Source organism: Filicampus tigris, chromosome 7, assembly GCF_054856515.1.
Source record: "Filicampus tigris isolate MCC_2025a chromosome 7, RoL_Ftig_1.0, whole genome shotgun sequence".
Classification (NCBI taxonomy): Eukaryota; Metazoa; Chordata; class Actinopteri; order Syngnathiformes; family Syngnathidae; genus Filicampus; species Filicampus tigris.
This window is the reverse complement of record NC_141223.1, coordinates 15,715,722-15,740,350: the sequence shown is the minus strand read 5'-3', so window position 1 is coordinate 15,740,350 and position 24,629 is coordinate 15,715,722. Positions and strand designations below refer to the sequence as shown.

Sequence of the window (24,629 nt, the reverse complement as noted above, 5' to 3'; positions counted from 1 at the left end):
TGCCTTGTAGTTTTGTGTGGCTGCTAAATCCCTGGATCCCGCTTCGGCCGGTAATAATTTTGATATCGACGTGCAGTTTTCAACGTCTTCTGACTAACGTTCATGTATGCAAAACAAGAGCTGCCTGATGAGAATAACATGGAATTGTTGGAACACCGCGTATAGATGAACCGCATGCTGCTTCACCACGTCCAAAGATCAACTAACGAGACGATTGTGCGGTGGCATATGGCCTGAGGTTCTGGGACATCAAACTCTGCAAGATGCACGCACGTAGCCTTGGTGGCCTTTTTTTGGCGGGGGGTGTGGGGGAGATAAGGCAAAACGAGCGCATCAGCAGGCAGAGTCAACAGATCGATGACTTTTAGTACGCAACGTAACGCAGCCTCGCCTCTGCATAAATACCAGCGGCAGCGCTACCTGAGCAAACTGAGAGTCCCAAAGCTGCAGGAACAAAACAGAAGAGAGTGTTTGCTGAGTTATTTGACCAAAATGCAAGTCGTGCGTTCATGTTCAACATGTGCCGTCCGGGCCAGCAGACAACTTTTGGGCTCGCGGCGACACCTCCCCAGCGACAGGAGAAAAGCAGCAAGCACACGACTGCTAAGGTACTTTTGCTTGACAATAATGTGTCTTTCGTGCTTGAAAAAAAAAGGAAATTCTAAGTAAAAAAAACAAAACGCTATTCTTGAAAATGCTATTTTTACTCTTTGAATGATTTTTTTTTTTATTTGTTCCTTTTTTAAAGTTATTTTCTGATAATATAAAAAATAAGACCATTAAAAAGTAATGAAAAAAATAAAATAAAAAAGACTATCAATCTTGAAAAGTATGACTTTATTTTTCAACAAATGTGACTATAATACTCTCGGAAACAACTGATTTTGATGTAATCCTACTTTAAAAAAAAAATCCAAAGAAAATCTCCTTTTTTCTTAAGATGTCCCATTTTATCCTTAAAAAACTCAAATTGTCTGACTCATTTTGTGTTATTTTCCTCCTCACAGCAGCGCTCCTGGAGTCCTCTGCAGCACCACAGAGACAGCAAAGCAGAAGTCGGGGCAACAGCAAGCGTGTGCAAGCACAAGCACGGCGCCTTTGAGCCGGAGTCGCCTTGGCACTGCCTCGCCTTTGCAGGTGCGTGTCGTGGCTCTCTCTTACTTACAGTCAACACAAATGTTGCATTGATCACATGCACGGAACGCAGGATGCAAAATCTCGTGGCACATTTGCACTAAACACCATCTCTGTACTGACCTCACAAATACAGTACTATGGGGTTCCATTTTATGGGGTTCCATTTGTGTCAAAAATATATTATGTGTCTTTGTAATGTGTCGATCAGTGTTTGTTAGACGTCCATGATGTGTCTATGTTATGTCGATGATACGTGTCTATATTATGTGTGGATGATAAGTGTCAATGTTAGACGTCCATGATAAGTGTCTATGTTAGATGTCACTTACCATGGACGTCTATAGACACTTATCAGCTACACATACCATAGACACATATCATGGACGTCTATCATAGACACTTATCATCGACACATAACATGTTTTTGGCACAAATGGAACCCCATACAGTACAGTTGTTGTACTTGGAAAAGCGAGTGCAGAAATAACCTTGAGTAACGAGCAACAAGCTGCGTAGAGGAAAGCGTATTCACACGTACAAACACTCTAAAAACAGTTGGGTTAAAAATAACACAATTTTGGGTCAAAAATGGACCGATCCACTACTTGAGTCAATTTCACCCAACTTTCTGGATTGTTTTTGCAGAAAAAAAACAAAATGGGTTGTACAAAACAACCCCAAAAATGGGCTGTTTTATACAAAAAAAACCCGCAAGAAAGTTGGTCAAATGACCCAAATAGTGGATTGGTCCATTTTTGACCAAAAATTGTGTTATTTTTAACCCAACTGTTTTTAGAGTGCAGAGGTTGCTGTCATACTTGATATACTAAATGCAAGTTGTGTCGCCAAACATTTAATGGAGCCGCCTCCATAATCCAGATTAATTGTTTGCAGACATCTTAAAATTGTCCAGGAAATATTCACCCATTCATGTTGTCCTCCATCGAAGCATACTGATTATCTTAGTGTTGGATACAAATAAGACATTTACAAACATGATCATCTACTTTTACTTTGGAAAGTATGGAAGCGTGGAGCTGCCAATGTGGAATAAACATTTTTGACTGGCAAACTCATTCGAACGTACTTGCAAATACATTTCAACGTATATGCATATATATGTTCGAACGTACCGGTACTTCCAAATACGTTCAAACGTACTTCCAAATAAGTTCAAACATACTTTAGACTAAATGCCACACTTTTTTTCCCATAAGGCCACAGGGTATTGACATGCGCATACCTAATTGCATTATAGGAAAATTTGCCAAATGAATAAATAAATAAATAAAACCATAAAAATTAAGAATAAACAGTGTTTACTTTTTCGAATGTTCTTGAATTATTGGTACAACGTAGGCCACACGCTAGAAATGTATATATATATATATATATATATATATATATGTGTGCATGTGTGCAAGTGTAACAATATGCGAAAAATGTTTTTAGCATTTAGCCTACAAGTACCAACTTGCGCATACGTTTCAACGTATCCTTAAACACACTAAAAAGTATTTAAATCCGTTCAAACGTACTTGCAAATACATTCAAACGAGTTTACCAGTCAACATTTATTCCACATTGACAGCTCCACGCTTAGTTAGACCAAAACATTAACTGAATCAAAGTCAATTTCTGTTTGTGCATTTTCTGCAGTGTCAGTTTGAAATCATGTCCTGTTTAATGGAAAAATGCTTTTTAATCTGATTCATTGATGAATGGAATAATAGTGGCAAACAATCTAATGTGTTTCCTGGCAGCAAACTGAGCTGCTGACTCACGACGCCCTGATCGGAAGGGCGACTTCGCTGGCCGCCGACGGCACCAGCACGCTCCTGTCGCAAAGCACCTTCGCACTGGTCCACGCCCTCCACGGCTATACAGAGGTGACTACGCCCCCTTTGTTTGTCGTTACAGTAGGGACACCCCGATGCAAATCAACAGAATAGATTTGTATTTTTTCCCAAAGAAGTTTTATGAGAATAAAATCAGACTTTTTCTTTCAGACTTTTTAGTCACAGTTTTGAAAAAGTAAATCTTACATGAATAAAGCTGTTAAGCCCCCCCCCACAAAGTTGTAATTTCATGAGAAATATATTTTTCTAAATTAAGTAGAAAATGCACAAGAGTAGTTCTACTTTTTTAGTCATACTGTATAATTTTTTGAGAATAAAGTCAGATTTTTTTTAAAGAAAAAAAAATCAGAAGACCTCTTATAAGATACTGTCATGTTTTTTCAAAAAGGCATAATTTCATGAGGGTGTATTTGATTCTAAAATAATGCATGCTCATTTTCATAATATTATCTATAATTAATTTAACTCTAATCAAGCCAACAATTTTTTTTCAATAAAACATTGTTAAATATATAAGCAATTCTTAAAATTGTATGTCATTTACAATAAATAAATCAGACAATTACTTAACAAATAAATATAATTAAAATAAAATAAAATAAAATATTTTAACTAACCAATTTAGGGGGTAAAATGAATAAATGAAGGCAATAAATATTACCAAACTCTTGATGAAATAAATGCCGGGTGGTCCGGACGAAACCTTTTCAGGTTGAGACCATTGAAGTATTTGAGATGTGATTATTATGTGATTCGTTACACTTGCAGTCCAAACTGTCACGTTTCATCAAATGTTTTTTGTTCTGTTTTTCAGGCTGTGCACACACGCATCGCCCTGCAGAGACGTTTCCTGATCTCGCTGGGAAAACTGAGCCCGGCTGAGGAGGACTCGTTCCAGCGGGCCATTTTTCAACAGAAGGCGCAGGTCAATTGGATTCTTGATTAACTCCTAACAATACCAATTCCTCAAATGTAAAGTGAGGATCTGACAGCATCTCACTGAATAAAGTTATACATTACAGCCTTTTTGAAACACATTGTAAATATGTTTGAGCATATGAAAAAATTGCAGTCGTAAATAGAAAATACTGAATAGGCTGTAATGCATGCATAAGACTTTAAGAGGCGCGGCCCAGCGAGGTGACAGACAGATGTGTGCTTCAGCGTGGGAACACCGTACAGCTATCTGACGTTCAAATGACTTCTCTGACAGGTCGGCCAGCATCTGGACGAATGCAAACGCTTCGAGAGCACCTGGATCAAGGCCGTCGACTTGTGCCAAAGGGCGGTGGAGGCGGCGTCCGCGTCCGGTGAGTGAAGCGCGCGACACATCGTCAGTACTGCACACATGACACGCCGCTACATGTTTGCTAGTGTGCCAATTAAAAGTCACGCATGAGCGAGTGGTATAAGTTGAGTTTGTCTAACACAAGTTCCCACCTGTGGTCGTCAGGATCGAAGCAGGCGTCCGTCACCTTGACAGCCAACATCCAGATGGCACGCTCGCATGCCGAGCGGGCCCGCGACGCAGCGGCGGCAGCGGACAAGAAGCTGGCCGAGACCAAAGTGGACGAGATCCAAAGGATGGCCGAGTACGCCTCATCTCTGGAGGGCGCTGATGAGCTGGAGATACACGAGGCTTACCTGAGAGAAGACTGAAGATGACATGCGCGTTAGCTTTGGACTTTTACTAGTCTGAGTTGCTGTTTGGAAGTGCCAGGCTACACTCACAGCCGCTTGTTCGTGGGTCGGCATTTGCAATTCCACAGATATATTTGAATGATTATTATTGTTATACTGGTAATTGCCTTTTTGCTTCGTCACCATTTTGGTGGCGTCTTTGTGTCAAAGCGCTATGTCGAAGTGAGTTGATGAGTTTCGTTTGGAAAAAACGTGCTCTGCCACCATTTGCTGCCATCTTGGTGTTAGGGAAGATAGTGTATAGAAACCATCTTGTGGCATTTTGGTGTAAAGGGAAACTGGTTCATGTCAGATGAGGAGTTGCCTTTAGAGAAAAAAGTGCTTTTCCACCAATTTTTGGTGTCAAGGAAATATGTTGTGGTGAGTGGAGGAGTTTTACTGAGACAAAAGTTGTGCGTCGCCACCATTTGTTGTTATCTTGGTCTCAAGGAACAATGTTGAAGTACACAGAGGACTTCCATTTAGACAAAAGAGTGCTTAGCCACCAACTTGTGGTATCTTGGTGTCAAGGAACTTTGGCCAATTACTTACAAATTTTTGTGTGCGGGTCTGTGTGTGTAATTCCTGGTTATTTAAGGCTATTTATTTGATCGATTGATGCTTAACGGAGCAAATTGAGAGTCCAGTTAGCGAAACAACATCTCTTATTGTTGCTCATTTCTTGACATGACATTGTGAGGAATATTATGAAAATACTATCCATCCATTTTCTGCTGCAGTCTATCCCAGCTGACTTTGGGCGAGAGTCGGGCTCGTCCAGCGTGCTGCCAAAATATTTCATTTTGCTTCTTATTACAATTACTGTACATCATTTACACTGTTATTTTTCACATTTAGTATGACTACAGTAAAATGATGGCCCAAAAATTGAGATGGAAGCACACAATTGTCAACGTTTGCGAGAGTTTGTTGGAACACAATATGTCTTTATCATAATGATAACTATTTTTATTTCATCGATTGCATCATGCTGTCAACACTCATCTGGAAATGAGAAATAAAAAAATGTTTTCAACTTGATATGCTCACAAATGGTCTCCTCATTTTTGTAATTTGCACACAAAGCATCAGCCAACACCGAAAATAGAGCAACAAATTCATTAATAATATCCACATGAGATGGTTTCATTGTGCTTGTAAGATTTGAAAGTACAAAGTACAAAAGCAGATGGTGACACTTTACTGTGTATGTCACTTTGGAGTTCATGACCACATAAATGAGATGCTCAGACAGACAAACATGTTCATTTCTTTACATTTCACGTTTTAGTTGAGTACAAACTTTCCTCGGAGGACTTTACAAAAGGCTCTCTTCTATAATAATAATAATAATAATAATAATAATAATATTAATAATAATAACAATAATAATCCATCCATTATCTGAAATAGAAACCATGATTTTCAATAAAACTCGCTTGAAATACACTTTAAATAAATGAGTACGTTCTTTCGCATTTCTCAGTGTATTTAAACACATTTGCACTAAAAAGTCGAGCGGAAGTCAACCCGAACATTTTTTATTTTTTCAAGAATATGTTCTATGCAGACACAGTACCGGTAGTTGAAAGATGGCATTCCGACTAATATTGCGTTTGTGGAAAATGAGTTAAGCAGTAAAATCCACCCTTTTTGTCCATCTCAGAGGGCGGACATTTTGTCACTTGCTGGCGACTGAAAATGACATCACAGTTGCACAGGGCTCAAATAACGACCAATCATGGCTCGGATTCAGAAAACAGGTGAGAATTCCGCTTTAAAGGGGAAGTCATGTTTTATGCAGGCCCACTAGTTGAAACAAGGAATTCTGATAAATATTGCATTTGTGGAATATAAGTTAAGCAGCAAAATGCACTCGTTTTTAGCCATCTCTGGGTGCGGCCATTTTGTTTTCTTCCATTCGTCTTCTGTCGACTGAAAATGACATCACAAGTGCTCACAATCGCAATCACGGCTGACCTGTTTTATGAATCTGAGCCGTGATTGATCGTTGTGAGCACTTGTGATGTCATTTTCAGTTGACAGAAGACAAAATGGCCGCCCCCGGAGATGGCTAAAAACGAGTGCATTTTGCTGCTTAATTTATATTCCACAAACGTAAAATTAATCCGAATGCCATGTTTCAACTAGTCGGCCTGCTGGGAACATATTCTTGAAAAAAATATGTTTGGGTTGACTTCCGCTTTAAGGCTTCTGAAACGAGGACGTAGTACTTGAGCCGCGAAGAACATCTCGTCCCTGAGATCATAGACCAGAGGCTCAGGCAGCGTGGAGTCAGAATGAAGGTGATGAAGATGAAAAGGCAAACGTTTCTAAACAGGGCATAATCCACCTGCGCCAGGGCCTTCTCTATCAGGAGGAGCAGCAGGTGCATGAGGCAGAGGACCAGCTGGAAGGCGTGAAGGGTCAAGACCCTTGAGACCGTTCCTGGATGCCTACTGATGATCTGGACTCTGGACCCATTACTCTGAAGGTGTCTTCCTGCAGCATTTCATCCGGTTAAATGGACTCTTACATGATCCTAACTACATTGTTTAACATCCAGATTGTGTTAAATATTACCCACTCTGCATCCATTGCAGCCTGGTCATCCTAGAAGCGGGATTCAGATTCTACCGTCTGTGGCCCTTTCTCAAGGTTTGTCATTTTCCCCAGATGTTTTTTATTTTTATTTTTTTAAAGTTTTTCTTGCCCTCCTATGGGTCAAGCTCAAGGCACGTCATTCATATTTGTCAACTGTGGGCATTTGAAGCGCTTTGAGACTTTTCTGTGATGAAGGACTATATAAATTCATTTGACTTGACTTGACTCTGCTGCAATACTCAGAACTGTTCAAAATTAGAGAGTATTTCTCTGATTAAGGAGTGCAAGTGTCTCAAAAAAAAAAAAATTAAAACAAGACCAAATATTAAGCAAAGGCGTGTTTCAGTATAAGTGGTGTTCATTGGTGGACCAATTTTGGAACCGACCTGAAAATGTGTGAATCACTTGCTGTGTTTAAAAACAGGCAAAGTACCCAAAAATAACATATATCAGCCATAATAAGTCAATATAATTACAGAAATGTTGTAACTTTTGGAACATATTAGCTTGCATGAAATGAAAATTATATGTTTGAGTATATTGTATAACGACATAAATGTGCTAGGGTGTGTGCTTATGTACAGTACTGCATGTACAATATGCTGTAGGCACATGTATGCACATATAAGTTGTATACATGTGTAGGCTTATTTGTTAACTTTCTTTCGTTGGGATATACTCTGTATTGATATGAAAAAAAATATGCAAAGAACAAGAGGTCGGACTAGATACGTTTTTTACTGCTGACTCCCTTTTAAACATGCAAACTGCACTTAATGATGACCATTTATATGCTTTCTCTTTTTTATTTATTTTTTATTTTTTTACAAAAATATTTTCTGTGACTTGATCATGTGTTCAATAAACAAACAAACAAATCAAACTTGGCCAAATAAAGATGATTTTTGCTGTACATAAATTATAATGTAACATAACATGCACACACAATGCGAATTCGTGGCCAAGGTAACATCGGGTATATCTTTGGAACGTGCCGAGGACGTCGAATTACCTGGAGAAAACCAAAACAAGCGAGGGAGAATGCAGTGACTGTACACACGAACCCAGATAGATTCAAGCCCTGAACCGCAGAACTGTGAGGGAGATGTTAACCCTTACCCCAACATACTGCCAATATAGTTCAAGTTGCTATTTTTTTTAATCTATCATAATGGCATCACCCCCATCATCTTGTTGTCAACATTATCTGGAAATAAGAGGTAAAAAGAAAGTGTGTTCAACTTGATATGGTCACAAAGTGTCTTTTTACTTTATTTATTATTTAATTACACACAACGCATGAGCAACCATGGATAATATAGATACAAATTCAGGATAATATATAAAAAAATGACTCTGAAGATTTGAATATCACTATATAAAACTGTCACTTTCTCTTGAGAAGGGCACAAAAAAATGGGTAAATGGAAAGCTCGGACACAGACAAATATGTTCATTACAAGTGCTTCTAAATATCTCAGTTTCGATTTGATGGGCACAATTTTTTGTGTTTTCTGAAAAAATGGAAAATGGACTTTTGGGCTATTATTTTAGGAGGGTAACATGACATGGATTGTCATGACATGGATTGAGCGTTACACTTTTGAACGCTCTAAACAGCGACGATGAAAAGGTACAATTTGCCTCGTTGCACTCTTCCTATTCTTCCTAGACAAACCGCAGAGGGCGTATGACTTGAGCGCCTTGAAGAACATCTCATCCCTGACACCGTAGACCAGAGGGCTCAGGCAACGTGGGCTTAAAACCCAAGCGATGTAGTCAAAGAGGCGTACTGCTTTAAACAAGCCCTCATCCACCTGCTCCAGGCTCTTCTCTATTGGGGGGAGCAGCAGGTGGATGAGGCAGAGGACCAGCTGGAAGGCGTGTAGGGTCACCGTGCTGAGACCTTTCCTGGATGCCCCTCGGTCCCTCACCGACACCGCCTTGGCCACCATCATGATGCGCACATAGCAGAAGATGATGACGCCACACATGGCCAGGAAGTACATGGTAAACATAGCTGATCTCAGGTAGTTTTGCCACAGGTACCTCTCCAAGCTGTTGATTGCGCACATCAACTCCTCTGTGTAGTAGTCTCCGGGCACCAAGGCAAAGGCGGCTAAGTAGAAGACCACGCTGGGTATGCTGCTCAGGCCGCAGATGAGCGCCATGCCGCCCAGGGCCCGCTGGCTGGAACACAGCTCGGCATGCCGCAGGGGCATGCACACGGCCACGTAGCGTTCTAGAGTCATGGCGGTCAAAGTGCATGCCGTGGCCAGGTTGGAGATGGCCAGGATGAAGTAGATCAGCATGCACAGCGATCGATGCATGAAGACACCAACGTAGTAAAAGAGGAGCAGCATGTCGCTCATGACCAGGAACCAGCAGTCGTTGAGCAGCATGTTGGCAAACAGGATGTAGCGCATGGACAACATGAACTGGGCCCTGGAGAAGAACGTGCAAAGCTGGAAGGAGTTGATGCTGAGGAAGATGACGATCAAAACTTGGATGAGAATGGCAATGCTCAAGATGCTTTTTGGAGCCCTACCGCCCGCCAGCAGCGAGTCGTTGCCAGCCATTCATCCAAGTATAAAAACAATTCGGGAACGTATGAGCCAAGTCGTGACGAGGCTGCACTCGGTTCGGCACTTCGCAGGGAGGGCAACCAAATTTGTAGCACACTTTCGGAGTCGTCATCACCAATGAACGTGCAGCATGCACAGTAACCATGGTCACCCAGGGGCGTAGCCATTATTTCAGAATAGGAAGGCGGGGGAGACAAATTGTTTTGGAGTAAGCCAACTTTTATGAGCAAATCATCATACTCTCGCATTTAACTACTCCTCTCCTTAGTGACCAACAAAGTAAATAACCAAACTTTCAATCGTCGTTGAGGAAAAACACAGTGACAGTAAAGTATACTGCATTTCAAAAGCATTTCAAATGAGGAAAGCAACAGTCTGCTGAAATCAGTGGCTCGCAGTCTTGATGCACTTATTGCAGGTTATACCTCTAAATATTCAATGTCCAAATCACTTTGAGTTAATTTAATAATAATAAAATGTGTGGCTTCAAGCAAAAGGTGTTCTGTTCTGAGTTGTTTAACACATCTAGGTGTAGGTACAATAAGATGCAATTCTCAACTTGTGTCTCTTGGTCAGGCGGGGGCAAAATCGGGAAAAAAACAGCTCGGTTGTGTTTGTGTGTGTGTACCCGGCCTTAGATGATGAAACGAGTTAGAGCGATGGTCGATCAAAACCCCTCTTTAATGTGAAAATGAAGATGTCACTGTCAGCCCTAGAGCTGCGTTACGTGAACCGGGGTTACCTTTCTTTATTCCAGGCCGTGAAGATGCCCGCATGTGATTGGATGAGCAAGTGGGGAGCAGTGTTAGCTTGTGTGCAGAGGTAGAGATCAAAAGTGAAAAAATATCAAAGACGTTATCGATTTGGCGTCATCAACTATCATTACCTTAGCGCCAGGTACAACAACAAAAATCGGAAGCTGTTTAACCCACTAATGCTAACGCTGAACACAAAATTCAGTAAGACATCGTTCTTGGCAGCAAGCGTATCGCACACAAAATGGAAAGGAAGTGAAACGTTTTTTTAACCAATATTTGTAATGTTTTTGAAATGTTACAATTCCAGCCTCTTAAATATACAGTAAATGCGTTTAGATTTTCTTCGTCCTCCATTAAAACACACAAATTGTCTGTCTTATAAGCGAAACAATATATCCACCAAAATAAACTTGGACTTGGAAAAACAAAAGGATCAGCATTTTTGCATATTTTGTGACATGTTTAGAATAAAAAAGGCCACAGATGTTTTGGGATATTTCAGATGCTGAAGCCCCATTCCCTCAGGAACACAAAATAAAGTAGGCATATTTGACTCACAAATATAGGAGATCGGCCATTTTCATTTGAAGCAGCCAAAAGCGATTTTGGCCATTTCTGGGTGAACTTAAAAAAGAAGCTTGTCCAAGAAATTTTGTATACCGAACAGATGGTTGATGCCAAATTGCGAAAACATTTGAGTCTTCATCATTGTGTGTGACAATTAGCTGTGAAAAACAGTTTGGCAACTCAGCTCTACGAGGGCTGAGATTAATCCAGATTTTGGGGGTTGAAATTTTTGCCCAATAAACCAGGTTCACAGCAACATGAAACTTGGCAGACATGCCAATCATGACTAGGTCCACAAAAAAAGGTTGTTTTTTCTAATGGTTGAAAAGACACTGAAATTCTGCCATTTTGTTTTGAAGCAACCATTTTAGATTCACATTTTAGAATGCTAGCAAAAACAATCATCAATTGCAAGTTATTTTTGACTTTTATGGAGGACTCTTTTCAGAGGTGGCAAATCAAGGTCCAGAAAGTAAAAACTGTGGCTAAAACCGAACTGTGGCAAGGTTTTTACTTTCTGGACCTGGATTTGTCACCTCTGATTATTTTTCATTTTGGGTCCAAACTGCCCAATAATGTGATGCCAGACAACTTTCATTTTGTTTCTTTTGTTACCAAAAGAAACCACCTTACAGTCACCAGCCACATGATTAGGTAGATGTGTTTGTTTGTTAGACATTGGTTGCGTGGAGTTGTTAAAGAGGGCCTCGAGGGGCAGTGGGGGTTTTACATTTTCCAACGATGAAGGCTCTCAAGTCATTTTGTCCATGTCACTATTGTCACAAGATAAAATAATCCCTGTGAAACTCATTAAAGACTGAAAGCAGTCATCATTTATTCAGTGTTTGTGAAAAATGTTGTAGTGCAAAATGTTGGACATCATGGGATGCAATTACGCAGATACACTCAAGTTGTTTTTATAAAGTGTCATCATGTGTTTTGGTATACAACGATGTCACCCTGAGACACTGTCCTGATAATTGATGATAAATTCCAGTGAACCTCATTACCACCAGCATCATTAATTATTCATAAATTGTTGTTTACCGACAACACGCTCTTGGATTTCATTTTACAGCAATGGCAATGCAATATTTGGATTAGTCTTGCTTTTTTATATTAAAATTACACTCAGATAGCATACAGTAGTAAAGTAGCGACACTTGCACAACCGGTATCAAATGTTTAGCGTTTACAAAAATAACATTAGAATCACTAATGCGGTTGCAATTTGCGATGGTATAGAAATGTGTCACAATCAACTGAGAGCTCTTCCTAATATTTTGATTGATTGTTTCCCCCCCCCCCATTTACTGTATATTGTACAAGTTTTTTTTTTCTAAAAAGATACATCTTTTTTTTACTCTTAACTGTTTTGAGACTGTTTGCATTCATTCATTTTAAAACCCCACTATTAATTTCAATAATATGCAAAAAAAATATGTTCGATCACATCAATGTCCATTTATTTTATATAATCGTAGGTCTAGTGATTGATAATTATCAGAGCTGGGCATATTACTAAAAATTGAGCATCCATTATTCGTCATCCATCTGCAATGTGGGTATCCTTCATCGTCCGTGATTCGCCTTTTTTTCCGTGGGGGGAAAAAAAAATACCCGTCAAAAGGCCCGTCCGACTGTAAACTTTCACTCGCACTTTTTGGTTACACATCACTCGACAGCATGCTTTGTACGCATACGTGTCACATTATGGACATGTTGCGTTCACATTAGAATGGTAAATGATCTTTCACTTGTATAGTGCTTTTCCACCAATTAAGGGACTCAAAGCGCTTCACAATGAGTTCACATTCACCTACTGATGACGCAGCATCAGGAGCAACTGGGGGTTCAGTATGCTTGCTCAAGGACACTTCGACATGGTCACAAGGGCCGGGTATCGAACCCACAACCTCGGGGTTGCGAAACGACCACTCTACCACTGATCCATGTCACCCCCGCATAGAAGTCGCATTTGTTTTTGCAATGTAAACAACTACATTTTTTTTTTCAAGAATATGTTCCCAGCAGGCCCAGTAGTTGAAACATGGCATTCTGTTTAATTTTGCGTTTGTGGAACATAAATTAAACAGCAAAATGCACTTGTTTTTAGCCATCTTTGAGGGCGGCCATTTTGTCTTCTGTCGACTAAAAATGACATCACAACTGCTGACAACGACCAACCACAGCACAGATTCAGAGAACAGGTCAGCCATGACTGGTCGTTATGAGCACTTGCGATGTTTTCAGTCGACAGCAGACAAAATGGCCGCCCCCTGAGATGTCTAAAAACAAGTGCATTTTGCTGCTTAATTTATATTCCGCAAAAGCAAAATTAATCAGAATTCCGTGTTTCAACTGGTGGTCCCTACTGGGACCATATTCTTGAAAAAAATATGTTTGGATTGACTTCTGCTTTAACAAACAAAACAAAAATCTGAATCGGGCATAATGCCCTGCAGTGAACGCGGTTTTAAAACTACACAAACAAACCTTTTATAAAACCTGTCAGGAAATTCAAGGTTTGTCTCTTTGACCTGTCAGCACAACAGCAAACGTGTTTTGTGGTAGTTTTCACTTTTCATTCATTCACGAAAGAGAAATAATACCTTTTCCAAACCTCATGGGAAGGTGAACGCTTGAGGCTTTTGGCCACCAGAGGACAGCAGCGCGTGGCGTGACGGAAACGGAAGTGTGGACGCGCTACGGGGGAGGGACTGTTTACGTTGGCGGACCAAAATGGCCGCGCTCGGGCGGGGGACAGTCTTCCTCAATTTCCTCCGGTAGGTCCTGTTTTAAACGAGGTTAAAGTTACAATTTTGCTCGAATAAGGACATTACTTGTAATATAACGAAATATATGTACAATGTTGAATAATTACACAATGGGTTTCCACCGGAATGGAAACCGAAAGACATTGAAGCGTACCTACAGTGACGCAATAGGTGCACAATACATAAACGACAATTTAATTAAACATTGATATGCAATTTGTCAGTGAGACGTTTTAAAACGTTCGTCTTTACGCTGTAGACTGAGCTGAAATTAAGAAAATTGGTCTTACTATGACGTGTACCCGCCAGTCACAACAGGCACACCTAGAGGTCTGGGCCGTACAATATATCGAAGAAATATTGTCCATGCAGTTATGGCACGTGCAATTATGCGCATCGCAAAGGTGTGCGACAGATGAACACTTTCACATAATTGTATGATTTTAACTGACTTTGACCAATCCGATGCAATCTTAAATGCTTGAACAACAGTAAGCTATTATTGTTAGTTAGTTAGTTAGTTAGTTAGTTGAGAAATTTGCATTTGCATGAAATTTGGCCACAAATAGAAATTTGTGGCTATGAAATACACATTTAGAGGTCATGGAGTATGCTTAAAAATCACTTTTATTTGAATTTTTTTTTTTATACAAGCAACTGGTTGTTTGGTTTTGTCATCTTGAGTTGTGAGCAAACATTTTAGTTCCGAGTACCAAATGGTGAGAGTGAACTTCATAAGAAGCAGCTGACAATTCTTCAGAAGGGTCCAGATTGCTTGCTTCAAGCTATTAGTTGAAGTTTAAACATACTTAAACAAAGAGAATTTCAGAAGGTCCGCTAGCTTACTGCTAACCCACACTGCAAATCATCACCGACAAGCAAACAAAATTATCATTGGTGTAGTGATCTTTATAATAACCCATTAAGAACCTGTTATTTAAACACAAACGATACAGCAACTCATGTTGACAGACAATATAACAATGCTCACAGGCGTATATTCTTTATCCTCCGTGAAAAAGGAATAATATTACCGCCGCTTACTACGATTGTATGGTGGTGGCTTGCAGGAGCAATGCTCAGGTGCTGTGCAGGCGCGGCAAACTAGTGGGATGCGCCTTGGCAAAATGGAGGAGCGTGGCGACGTCTGCGGCGGTGCTGGGCGGCGGGCTATGCGCCGTTCCCTTCACTCAAGTAAGCGCATTGACCAGATGGTCGTTTACTGTTTGCCACTTAATGAGCGAGAATGTTGCATTGAAGTGGAAAATTTCTGGCAAACATTTGGAATGTTTCCAGTCAATTTCTTTGGAAAGATTAACTGGAGACTTTGGGAACGGTATCATATTCAAGCTTTAGTTTTATCATAAGCAAAGGTGCAGGCAAAATAACACAATTGAAAAACATGCCATTTCAACAGATTCATTTAAAAGTGTACAACTTTGTCAAGTTGAAAATATTTAATTGTGCAATCAATTTCAAGTACAGAAATTAGATTGAAAACCAAATGAAATGTATTGTCTCCAAATATACCGTCGCTGTCCTATTTTTTTATTTTTCACTTTAATGCGATGTATGTAACGCAGAAACACATGATTCATGTAAAAATAAGAAAATGAAAAAAAAAAATGGAGATGTGCTTTTCGCATGGCAGCGACGATATTTAAGTTCTCTGTTAAGAGCCAAGTTTCAGTTTGATAAAATCCTGTTTATTCGGGTTGTAAATTTACAAGCTTATTTTATTTTTGTGTTGTCATAGGTTCCGAGCCTCACCCATGAGTCTCTGATCAGACGAGCGGCCTCGCTGGTGACGGACAGTTCCAGCACGTTCCTCTCGCAGACCACTTTAGCCCTCATAGATGCCATCACAGAATATTCAAAGGTGAGTTTGAACTGACCCGCAAAACGATCAAACTTTGACACCAGACGTGTCCACACTAGATGGTGTAGACAAGGGGCCGGCAACTTTTTACACTAACTCAAAGAGCCATTTTGATCCGGTTTCCACGGAAAAGAAAACATTTCAATACGTCGGCGGTGGGGTGAGTGGTGGATCGAAAAAGAACTGAGTTTCGGCGTTGTTCGACCTCCGTAAATTACGTTGCAGGGAATACTTAACACGCTAACACATGTAGTACGGCATCACCCCGATACAGTTACCAGGGGTAGAAAAAAGGAACCCTACAGAACACAACTCATCCCCGCTACCTTTAACCAGTCTGGAAAAGTGAAAGCAGACAGAGCCAAAGAAATTACTGAAGCAATCTGCATATACTTAGCAACATCTAAGCGCCCCTTTTGCTGTAGTCGAGGAGTTAGGTAAAGGTAGCACCTGATTGGCACATTCGGAGTTGTCCGTTCGGTAACTCCAAAATGCAAAGTCATTGCAAACGATGGCTTTTTACAATCTATGTAAGGTAGCCGAAGAGCTGCCTTGCTAACTTAGCTAACTTGAATTTCAGCAACACAATTTGTGGTCTCAGCAGTGCGGTTGTGCTTTTTCAACAGCCTCCGCTGAGACGTGTGCCCAGGGACCGTCAACAAATAGCAAGCACCGACAAGAAAACAAACTTTATGCTTCATATTTCAAGTGGGATTAAATTAAAGTCAAATAGAAAGTCAATACTGTTACTCGAAACAACTGCAGAACTGACCAAGAACCGACCCCTGGGGCACACCACAAGTAATGGCCAATCGATCAGATTCGTAACTGCAAATTGTAACAAAATAACTCCGGCCTTCTAAATGGGACCTAAACCAATGAAGCACTGTTCCAGAAAGACCAACCCAGTTTTCCAGCCAAATGCAGGACTGGGGTCCAGCAGAACCAGAACTGATACTTGACTAGAATGAGTGTTCAGCCTAATGTCATTTAACACTTTTACCAGTGCTGTCTCAGTGCCGTGATGTGGTCGGAAGCCTGACTGAAATTTATCAACAATTTCACTTTTATTCAGAAAGTCGCCAAGCTGGTTAAATACGACTTTCTCAATGACCTTGGATATAAAGGAGAGCTTAGAAACAGGTCCACCGTTGATTATCATAGAGGCATCGAGAGTCATTTTCTTTAGGAGTGGCTTAATGGCAGCTATCTTTAGTGACTTTGGAAAAATGCCTGATGCCAGTGAGCTATTAACTATTTGTAGGAGGTCACTTTCTACTGAAGTTAAAACTTTTTTTTTTAAAAAGTCAGATGGTATCACGTCCAGAGTGCATGTTGTTGATTTCAAATGCCGAACTGTTTCTTTTCTAAATTGTGACATAACATTCAAGTTCTTTCTAAGTGTTAGACACAGGTTAGTTTTCCTGTTTGTCTGCATAGAGTTAATTTTTTGTCTAATGGTTTTTATTTACTCGCTAAAGAAGTTGGCAAAGGTATTGCATTTGTCAGTGGAGAAGAGTTCTGGGCTCATGTGTTTAAAGGTAGGAACACGCAACAGTGCTTCCGGCTTTAGTGGTAGAAACGCGGCCTTAATGGGTTAAAGTGAGAAGAGATGCTTCATTTATTCAGGCCACCCTTGTCTAGTAGAATGTGTTTTTGCCACCATCTTCTGGCATCTGGAGACAATTACAAACCTTTTTGGGTGGATGTCAATTGTGTGTTTTCACTACTTGGAGGATTGTTTGTGTGGCTCCAACCTAAAGTAGACATTTCTAGAATTAAAATGTTTTTAATGGACCTCCACAAATGGCTAAAATGAGGCTAAAATGGAGGGCGATTGGACACAAAATAGTTTAAAGCTGAGCTAATTTGTCTCTTTTTTGGGGGGTTGCAGGCTGTGCACACACTGGTAGCGCTCCAAAAACGTTACCTGGCCTCGCTGGGGAATCTGAGTCAAACGGAAGAGGAATCCATCTGGCAGGTGATGATTGGCCAGCGGGCGGAGGTGAGTTACGGCCGTCGGGACTCGCCGAGCGCCGGCCGCGGCGGAGTGACGTCACATGTTCTCGTGTGTGTCAGGTCAGTGACAGACAAGAGGAATGCAAGCGTTTCGAGGCGGTGTGGACCAGCGCCCTCCGTTTGTGTGAAACGGCAGCTGAAGCGGCGTATAGTTCAGGTGGGCAAAAGTACAGCGGAAGTGTAACGTGAAATTTCCAGGTCACTCCTCAAAGTGTTCCAGTAGAAAGCAGACAGTCGTCTTGCTGAAGCGATCACGAGGGGATGAGAAATGCCCCAAACAGTGAAAATCTGTCGAGCTTTGGAATTCCTGATAGACGCCACACGATGGGGTTAAAAAAGCACCACGTATAGATGAAACGTGTTTCACTTCTTTGAAGTGCCATGGCACCAAGCTGCCACCAGATGGCGCCAAAGTAGTACAAAAACTAAACTCAATTCAATTGTATTTATAGAATACTGTACTTCAAATATAGCTGGACAAAATCCTGCACATAAATAACCTCATCAATTTGACCCTGATTCTCAAATAGTAGAATGGCGAGTGGCGATTTTTCTTATTTATTTATTTATTTTCTGGAATGCACCATTAGTGTAGTTTTGTGATTTGTCAGGATTAGGGTTTCAAGCCAAGGGTAGGGCTTCACACAAGGGTTAGGGTCTCACAGGTTTCTGCATAGTGCTGTTTCAAATGAACACAATTTTGTATCCCAGTAACGATATACATCCGAATATAGTATTTTTTTCCCATAACACTAAACAACTGTGATGGCAATTTTGTCTGATCGATTCTCCATTATTCATAAAACACATACTTTTAATTAAAAATTGGAAAATAAAGAATGTATAAAACATTCAACTGCAGCAAAGTACAAATATCCAGTGGAAAAATATAATTTAAAATATCTAGTAGTGCAAGCAATCTTCAAGGACTGTACACTGTTTTGTACATTGTAATGAAGTAATTCGCATGAAATGTTTGCATCTAAAGGTGTCACAGGTAATCGATGAATCGACAACTAATAGGTCATCAAATTCATCGACAACAATCTTGATGATCGTTAAATTGTCTAGGGCCAATGTTTAACATAAAATTGTCCAAATTATTCGATTTCAGTCTTTTAGCAGTAAATATTCTTTGGTTTGTGTAGTCCTTCGTGAAAGCAGACTGATTAAATACTGATTTGACAAGGGCCCGATGTTACAACATAAGACAATCATACATACATTTAAAAAATGGCAAAAATTGTTGAATTTACTCCGATTTCTCTTTCTGCTGAAATATTGTAAAACTGTAAAATTATCTGCCTGTAACTCATATTTGTATTGTTGTAAATGTTAAGCAATCAAAAAATAAGTTATTTTATTCATAATTAATAGGTTATTGGAATTTGCATCGGCTTAAAAAAAATGCCCATATTAGTCGGGCCCTAGTTTTGCCTACTGCTGGCAGATAGAATGTATCCTTGCAAAAAGAATTTGGGGGTTTAGTTCCCCCATCAAATTTGTCCTCTCGACACAACACAAAGACATGACTTAATAACTTTGTCGGGGCACTTTGAAGCCTTCCCAGATGCACTTTTGTCACGCTGAGCATTTGCAGGGGCCGAGCACGCGTCCATCACCATGCAGACCAACATCGAGGTGGCCCGATCCCAGGCCGAGGAGGCGCGCAAATTCTCCCGCGACGCCGACAAGACGCTGGTTGAGGCCAAAGCCCTGGAGGTCCAGGCGAGCGCTCAGCGCACCGCCGCTCTGGAGAAGAGCGAGGAAGACGTGCCCGAAGCGTACCTCAGAGAGGACTGAGGAGACCACCGCAAGATGGCAGCAGAGAATAACCACTTGAGTTTACTGGGCCCAAGGGGGGAAACCAGTACGTGTCGCTACAAATAAGGATTGCATTGGTGGAGGTCTTTGGAAATTGAGGAGGTTCTTCCTCGGCCCACGTTGTGGAGATTGGGCAAGTTCTTTCTGTCGGGACCTTGGCGGAGGTCTCTGCACTGTTTGTTATATTGCAAATTTGTCTCGAATGTCCACTTCGCTGTGATTTGTTCCGTTTTTGGTTTTTTGGACAATATTTAATAAAAACATAATGAAATGTGACTGTGCATAGTTGCTGTATTTGACTGGCAAAATCTTGAGGATTTGGTGGCTAAGACCGCTAGAAATGAGCAAAATGAAGGAGTGTGTTAGAAACAAATTGGAGGAAAGAAAAAGTTGTTGAAACTAGTCAAGAAGCACAAAAATGTGTTTTGACCAAAAAACCCTTATATTCTGTTTTTTTTTTTTTTTTTTTTTTGTCTTTTGTCCTGCTTGACAAAGGCCTGCAGGTGTTTTGTTCTGTGGCACAAGAATTACCAAAAGTTGTTTTCACATTTACACTTACATATTGCAATTCTACTCTTTAAACACAATGTACAGGGTGTTTCATAAGTCTGTAACTTTACATTACCTCATATCTCAATTGACTGTTGAAAAAAAAAAAAACAACTAAAAACCTGACATATTTCCTGAAAGCTATTTATCTTATGTTTTTGAAGCCAAAAATTGATCACAGAAATCTAAGAAATGCACTCATTTTTAGCCATCTCTGGGGAAGGCCATTTTTGTCTTCTGTTGACTGAAAATGACAAGTGCTCACAACGACCTATCACGGCTGACCTGTTTTCTGAATCGGAGCTGTGATTGGTTGTTGTGAGAAGTTGTGCTGTCATTTTCAGTCGACAGAAGACAAAATGGCCTCCCCCGGAGATGGCTAAAAATGAGTGCATTTTGCTGCTTAACTTATATTCCATAAACTGAAAAATTAATCAGAATGCCCTGTTTCAACTAGCCGGCCTGCTGGGAACATATTCTTGAAAAAAATATGTTTGGGTTGACTTTCGCTTTCAGCGAAAACCTTCCACTGTAAAATTGAGTGAACTCAACATTTCAAAGGCAACAAACAGATAAAAAAAATGTTAGGCAATTCAACAACATAATTGAAGTTTTGCTGTTGTGAAGATTGACTTTCCTGCATTTCACAACAAAGAAAAAAGAGTTTAGAGAAATTGTTCCTTGTATTGTCCCCCAACTTAAAGATATTAGTTAAAACAACTCAGCAAATTGTTTTTGGAGCAAAAAACTAATGGTGTCATCATCATGTTCTGTTTTCCTTTGATCTTTCCTCCCTTCCTTGCTTCCGTCCTTGCTGTTGTTAATAAAAGGTGTATTTGGGGTGACTGTATGGTCTAGTTTGCTATGATTTATTGAGATTTTTGTGCCATTTTGGCAACATTTAATATAATCAAGAAATGTGTCCTGTCCTTATTGCATAACATTGTTGTTGTTTCTTTAAAGTCAGTAGTAAAAATTCAGAAATGCTTCTTGGGACTTCCAGAGGAAGTGTAAAAACCACATTTGTAATGTCAGGCTATAATACACTAACTTGGGAACAAAATGTCAACCCTGTGCCAAGGGAACCACTGTTTTTTTTGTTTTTGTTTTTTTTGTCATTTTAGCCTTGTGTGTTTGGTTGGCTATTTGAATGCTGCTTGAGGTTTGAACTGTGCTTTCAAAAGTCACTCAACAACATGTTTGCCAGTAAATTAGCCGTGGTGTCGCTCATTTTAGCTGTCATCACGTCATTCACTGTTTTCTAAACTGAAACCAAGGGCCAGGAGCCAATCCAGCGGGCGGTCATAGGGCTGGGCGATATGGTCTAAAAAGAAAATGTCAGATTTCCCACCCCCACACAAAATCCTGATTTTACATTAAAAAAAAGCACATGACAAACAAAGAGACTTTTGTCTTCGTCACTTCGGGAATTTCTCCTGAGAGCAAACAAGTTTTTCCTCACAGAATTACCTTGAATCCACTTTTACAGAAATCATAGAAATGTATTATTGTTTTTTTTTTTGCAGGTTTCCCCAAGCAAAATGTCCTTGTTGACATAACCTGTTCACAACTTGTCAAATGTATGTAGACACTTCTTCATTCAATAGAATTCTTGTCATATACGCAAAACAGCGTGAAAATGATTCTGCTCTTTACCTCACTTTCTTAGCTTGCTAAGGCAATCAGAAAAAAATATATAAAGTATCGATATGTTGATGAAGTATCAATACTTTTGATACCTTACGTTATGTTATGTTTTGTATGTTCTATAACATACTTTTGGAACATTTTATATATATATATATATATATATATATATATATATATATATATATATATATATATATATATATATATATATATATATATATCCATCTATATATACATATATATATATAGTGGTCGACTGGTTAGCACATCCGCCTCACAGTTCAGAAGTCATGGGTTCGATAATATTTTCCTATATTTAAATCTGCAAATTGTTGCTGTGCTCATGGTTGTTATGTTTTCGCGTATTATGTTTAAAATCAAATACATACAGTATATATATGAATTATTACATAATAATGCTTTGAGCACATGCCAGCCAGCAGATGACGCTTGAGCTACACATTTCCATCTGATTTAATTCAGTAATAGAGAAAATGTGCTCTTTGATGCGTGCCACTGCACTAATGGCCATTGCAATTGTGATTAGTCAGTTAGGATAAATCAAATTAAGATCATCTTTGAACCAATTTGGTTCTGGGTAAAAGGGACAACCAAAGACAACAGCAAAGTTGGTTGTTACCTGGTCACTAACCCTGCCGATAAACCAGGGAGAGAAGAGAGCAAAATGCCAAGAGTAACACTCGAGTTGGAAAAGGTGAGAGAACAAAAAGCAGCTCAACTCCACCTTACTTCTATGGAGCACTTTAAAAACAACAAACACTTGTTGAAACCCGGTTGGAGAACTAGTAGATATACAGGGAGATGGAGGGTGGCGGGTGGAGCAGGGATGGGCAACTTCAATGCAGGAGGGGGCCACAAATTTTCACAAGTGCTACTGGGGGGCCCACATAGGACCACACATTTCCCAACCAGATGTACAGTATGACCAAAATGCTACTTTAAATATGAACAATATATGTGCTCTTTCATATTTGACAATACGCTGCATATATAAAGAATCACTATCCTATGTCAACAACCAAGGATTTGAAGCAAACAACAAACTAAACTTTTTTTTTTTCCAGTGCAAAGGGCTCTCTTGTGTAAAAAGAACCATTCAATGGCGGCACAAAAGTACTGAACATGAAACCAACATTAATTCAACTGATTTTGTAATCCCCCGACCCCCCCCCCAAAAAAAACCTCCCTCAAAATGTTAATATTAATGAGGTATTATGTTTGTATTTCATTGCTCACCTGTTTTCTGAAGCTGAGCTATGAATATGTTTGAGTTGACTTCTCTTTGAGGTTCCTTCAGAGAAAAATTTATCTTCAGAGCTTTTTTTGTATTTTTTTTTTTTATTTCATCTACTGAAGTCTTTTTCACTTAGTTAGTCACATGACATTTGGTAGGTATGTCTATCACGAGTAGAGCCACAAAAAAAGTCTCGGGAAACCCTCCTGAAAACACACAACATTTACCTCTGCTCGTTTGACTTTAAACATCCACATGAATGACGATGACGGAATTAATTGCTCACTTCCCCTTAATGATTTCCGACATGGGAAAATGTGTTTTGAAACAATAACGTGGAAGTGAACTTTGGAGCTTCCACACCACTTATGTTTAAGTGAATAAATAGGATGGCTCCTCCAAACTGCTGACAGTGCACTATCATCTGCACGTGCCAAAGGGAATGATCATACTTTGTCCTTCAGGGAGCAATCTCCTGGGGTTAATATTAACTTTCACTTCCTTATTATGAAACTCATTTTTGCATCTTCCCTGACAACAAACAGACTAAATCAACATCCACATTACGACATCTCAAAGTATGTACAACTGCATTTGCCCACTGAACCAAATAATAGAAGTAATAAACAATAGAAAAATAGGCAATGATAAGAATTAATGGTTAAAATATCTTCCTTATGATTAATTGAATAGTGTTGATCTTTAATATTATGTACAGTGCTGTTAAAACTCTTTTTTAAAGTTCTCTCATAAAGTTGACTTGAAAGTCTAATATTTGTGTATTTTTCATCTAATATTGTTTTGTTTATGTCTTGAATTTGGTATTGCTTTGTAATTTTTAAATATTAATCATCTGTATTCCTTTTTATCATAATAGCTAATATTTTAGCACAAAAGCATATCAAGCATATCGCAGCCACACTAAAAAAACAAGTTCAGTACCAAGACACAAGTGAGCCTCTGTCAGTGACCTGAACCGGTTTTTGTCTTGCCCAATGCAGAGGTCAACCCTATACAAACAATACAATACAACTTTATTTATACATCGTATTTCATAACAGCTGCAGCCGTAACAAAACACTTTACATTTAACAAAAATGGCAATAGACGTAATACAATAACATTGAGCCCCTCTGAGGCTCCGCTTAGTCCTCGGCACCTCCAGTAGCGTCTGGTCCGCAGACCTGAGGCACCGGGAAGGTTCGTAGGGGTGGAGAAGCTCACAGAGGTACGCTGGGGCGAGGCCTTTTAAAGTTTTGAAGACAAATAGAACCATTTTAAAATGAACTCTAAAATGCACCAGGAGCCAGTGAAAGGAGGCCAGAATTGGGGTTATGTGCTCCCTCTTCTGAGCTCCAGTTAGGAGGCGAGCAGCAGCATTCTGGACCAACTGGAGATGCTTGAGGGAGGACTGGCTCACTCCAAAACAGAATCCAATATATTATGGTAAGATTGAGTGTCACCAAGTGCTGAGTTCCTCAACACA

The 24,629-nt window shown here is 39.8% G+C and overlaps 3 protein-coding genes across 3 annotated transcripts; 2 read left to right on the top strand and 1 right to left on the bottom strand.

Moving 5' to 3' along the window:
• The first annotated feature begins 412 nt into the window (after window positions 1-412).
• LOC147144887 (diablo IAP-binding mitochondrial protein-like) lies at window positions 413-5,717 on the top strand. The gene is made up of 6 exons (XM_086036714.1): window positions 413-608; window positions 1,008-1,137; window positions 2,901-3,026; window positions 3,811-3,921; window positions 4,210-4,306; window positions 4,450-5,717. Exons 1-6 carry the CDS (start codon window positions 493-495, stop codon window positions 4,653-4,655), a joined length of 786 nt encoding a protein of 261 aa, XP_085892840.1. The 5' UTR covers window positions 413-492; the 3' UTR covers window positions 4,656-5,717.
• A 2,965-nt stretch (window positions 5,718-8,682) lies between these two features.
• LOC147144886 (odorant receptor 131-2-like) lies at window positions 8,683-13,932 on the bottom strand. Its single transcript, XM_086036429.1, has 2 exons — window positions 13,814-13,932; window positions 8,683-9,725 (listed from the first exon to the last, which is right to left on the bottom strand). The coding sequence occupies exons 1-2, from the start codon at window positions 13,816-13,818 to the stop codon at window positions 8,876-8,878; spliced, it is 855 nt and encodes a 284-aa protein (XP_085892555.1). The 5' UTR covers window positions 13,819-13,932; the 3' UTR covers window positions 8,683-8,875.
• Window positions 13,814-19,965, top strand: LOC147144885 (diablo IAP-binding mitochondrial protein-like). The gene is made up of 6 exons (XM_086036430.1): window positions 13,814-13,976; window positions 15,038-15,161; window positions 15,724-15,846; window positions 17,741-17,851; window positions 17,926-18,022; window positions 19,466-19,965. The coding sequence occupies exons 1-6, from the start codon at window positions 13,933-13,935 to the stop codon at window positions 19,666-19,668; spliced, it is 702 nt and encodes a 233-aa protein (XP_085892556.1). The 5' UTR covers window positions 13,814-13,932; the 3' UTR covers window positions 19,669-19,965.
• The last annotated feature ends 4,664 nt before the right edge of the window (window positions 19,966-24,629 follow it).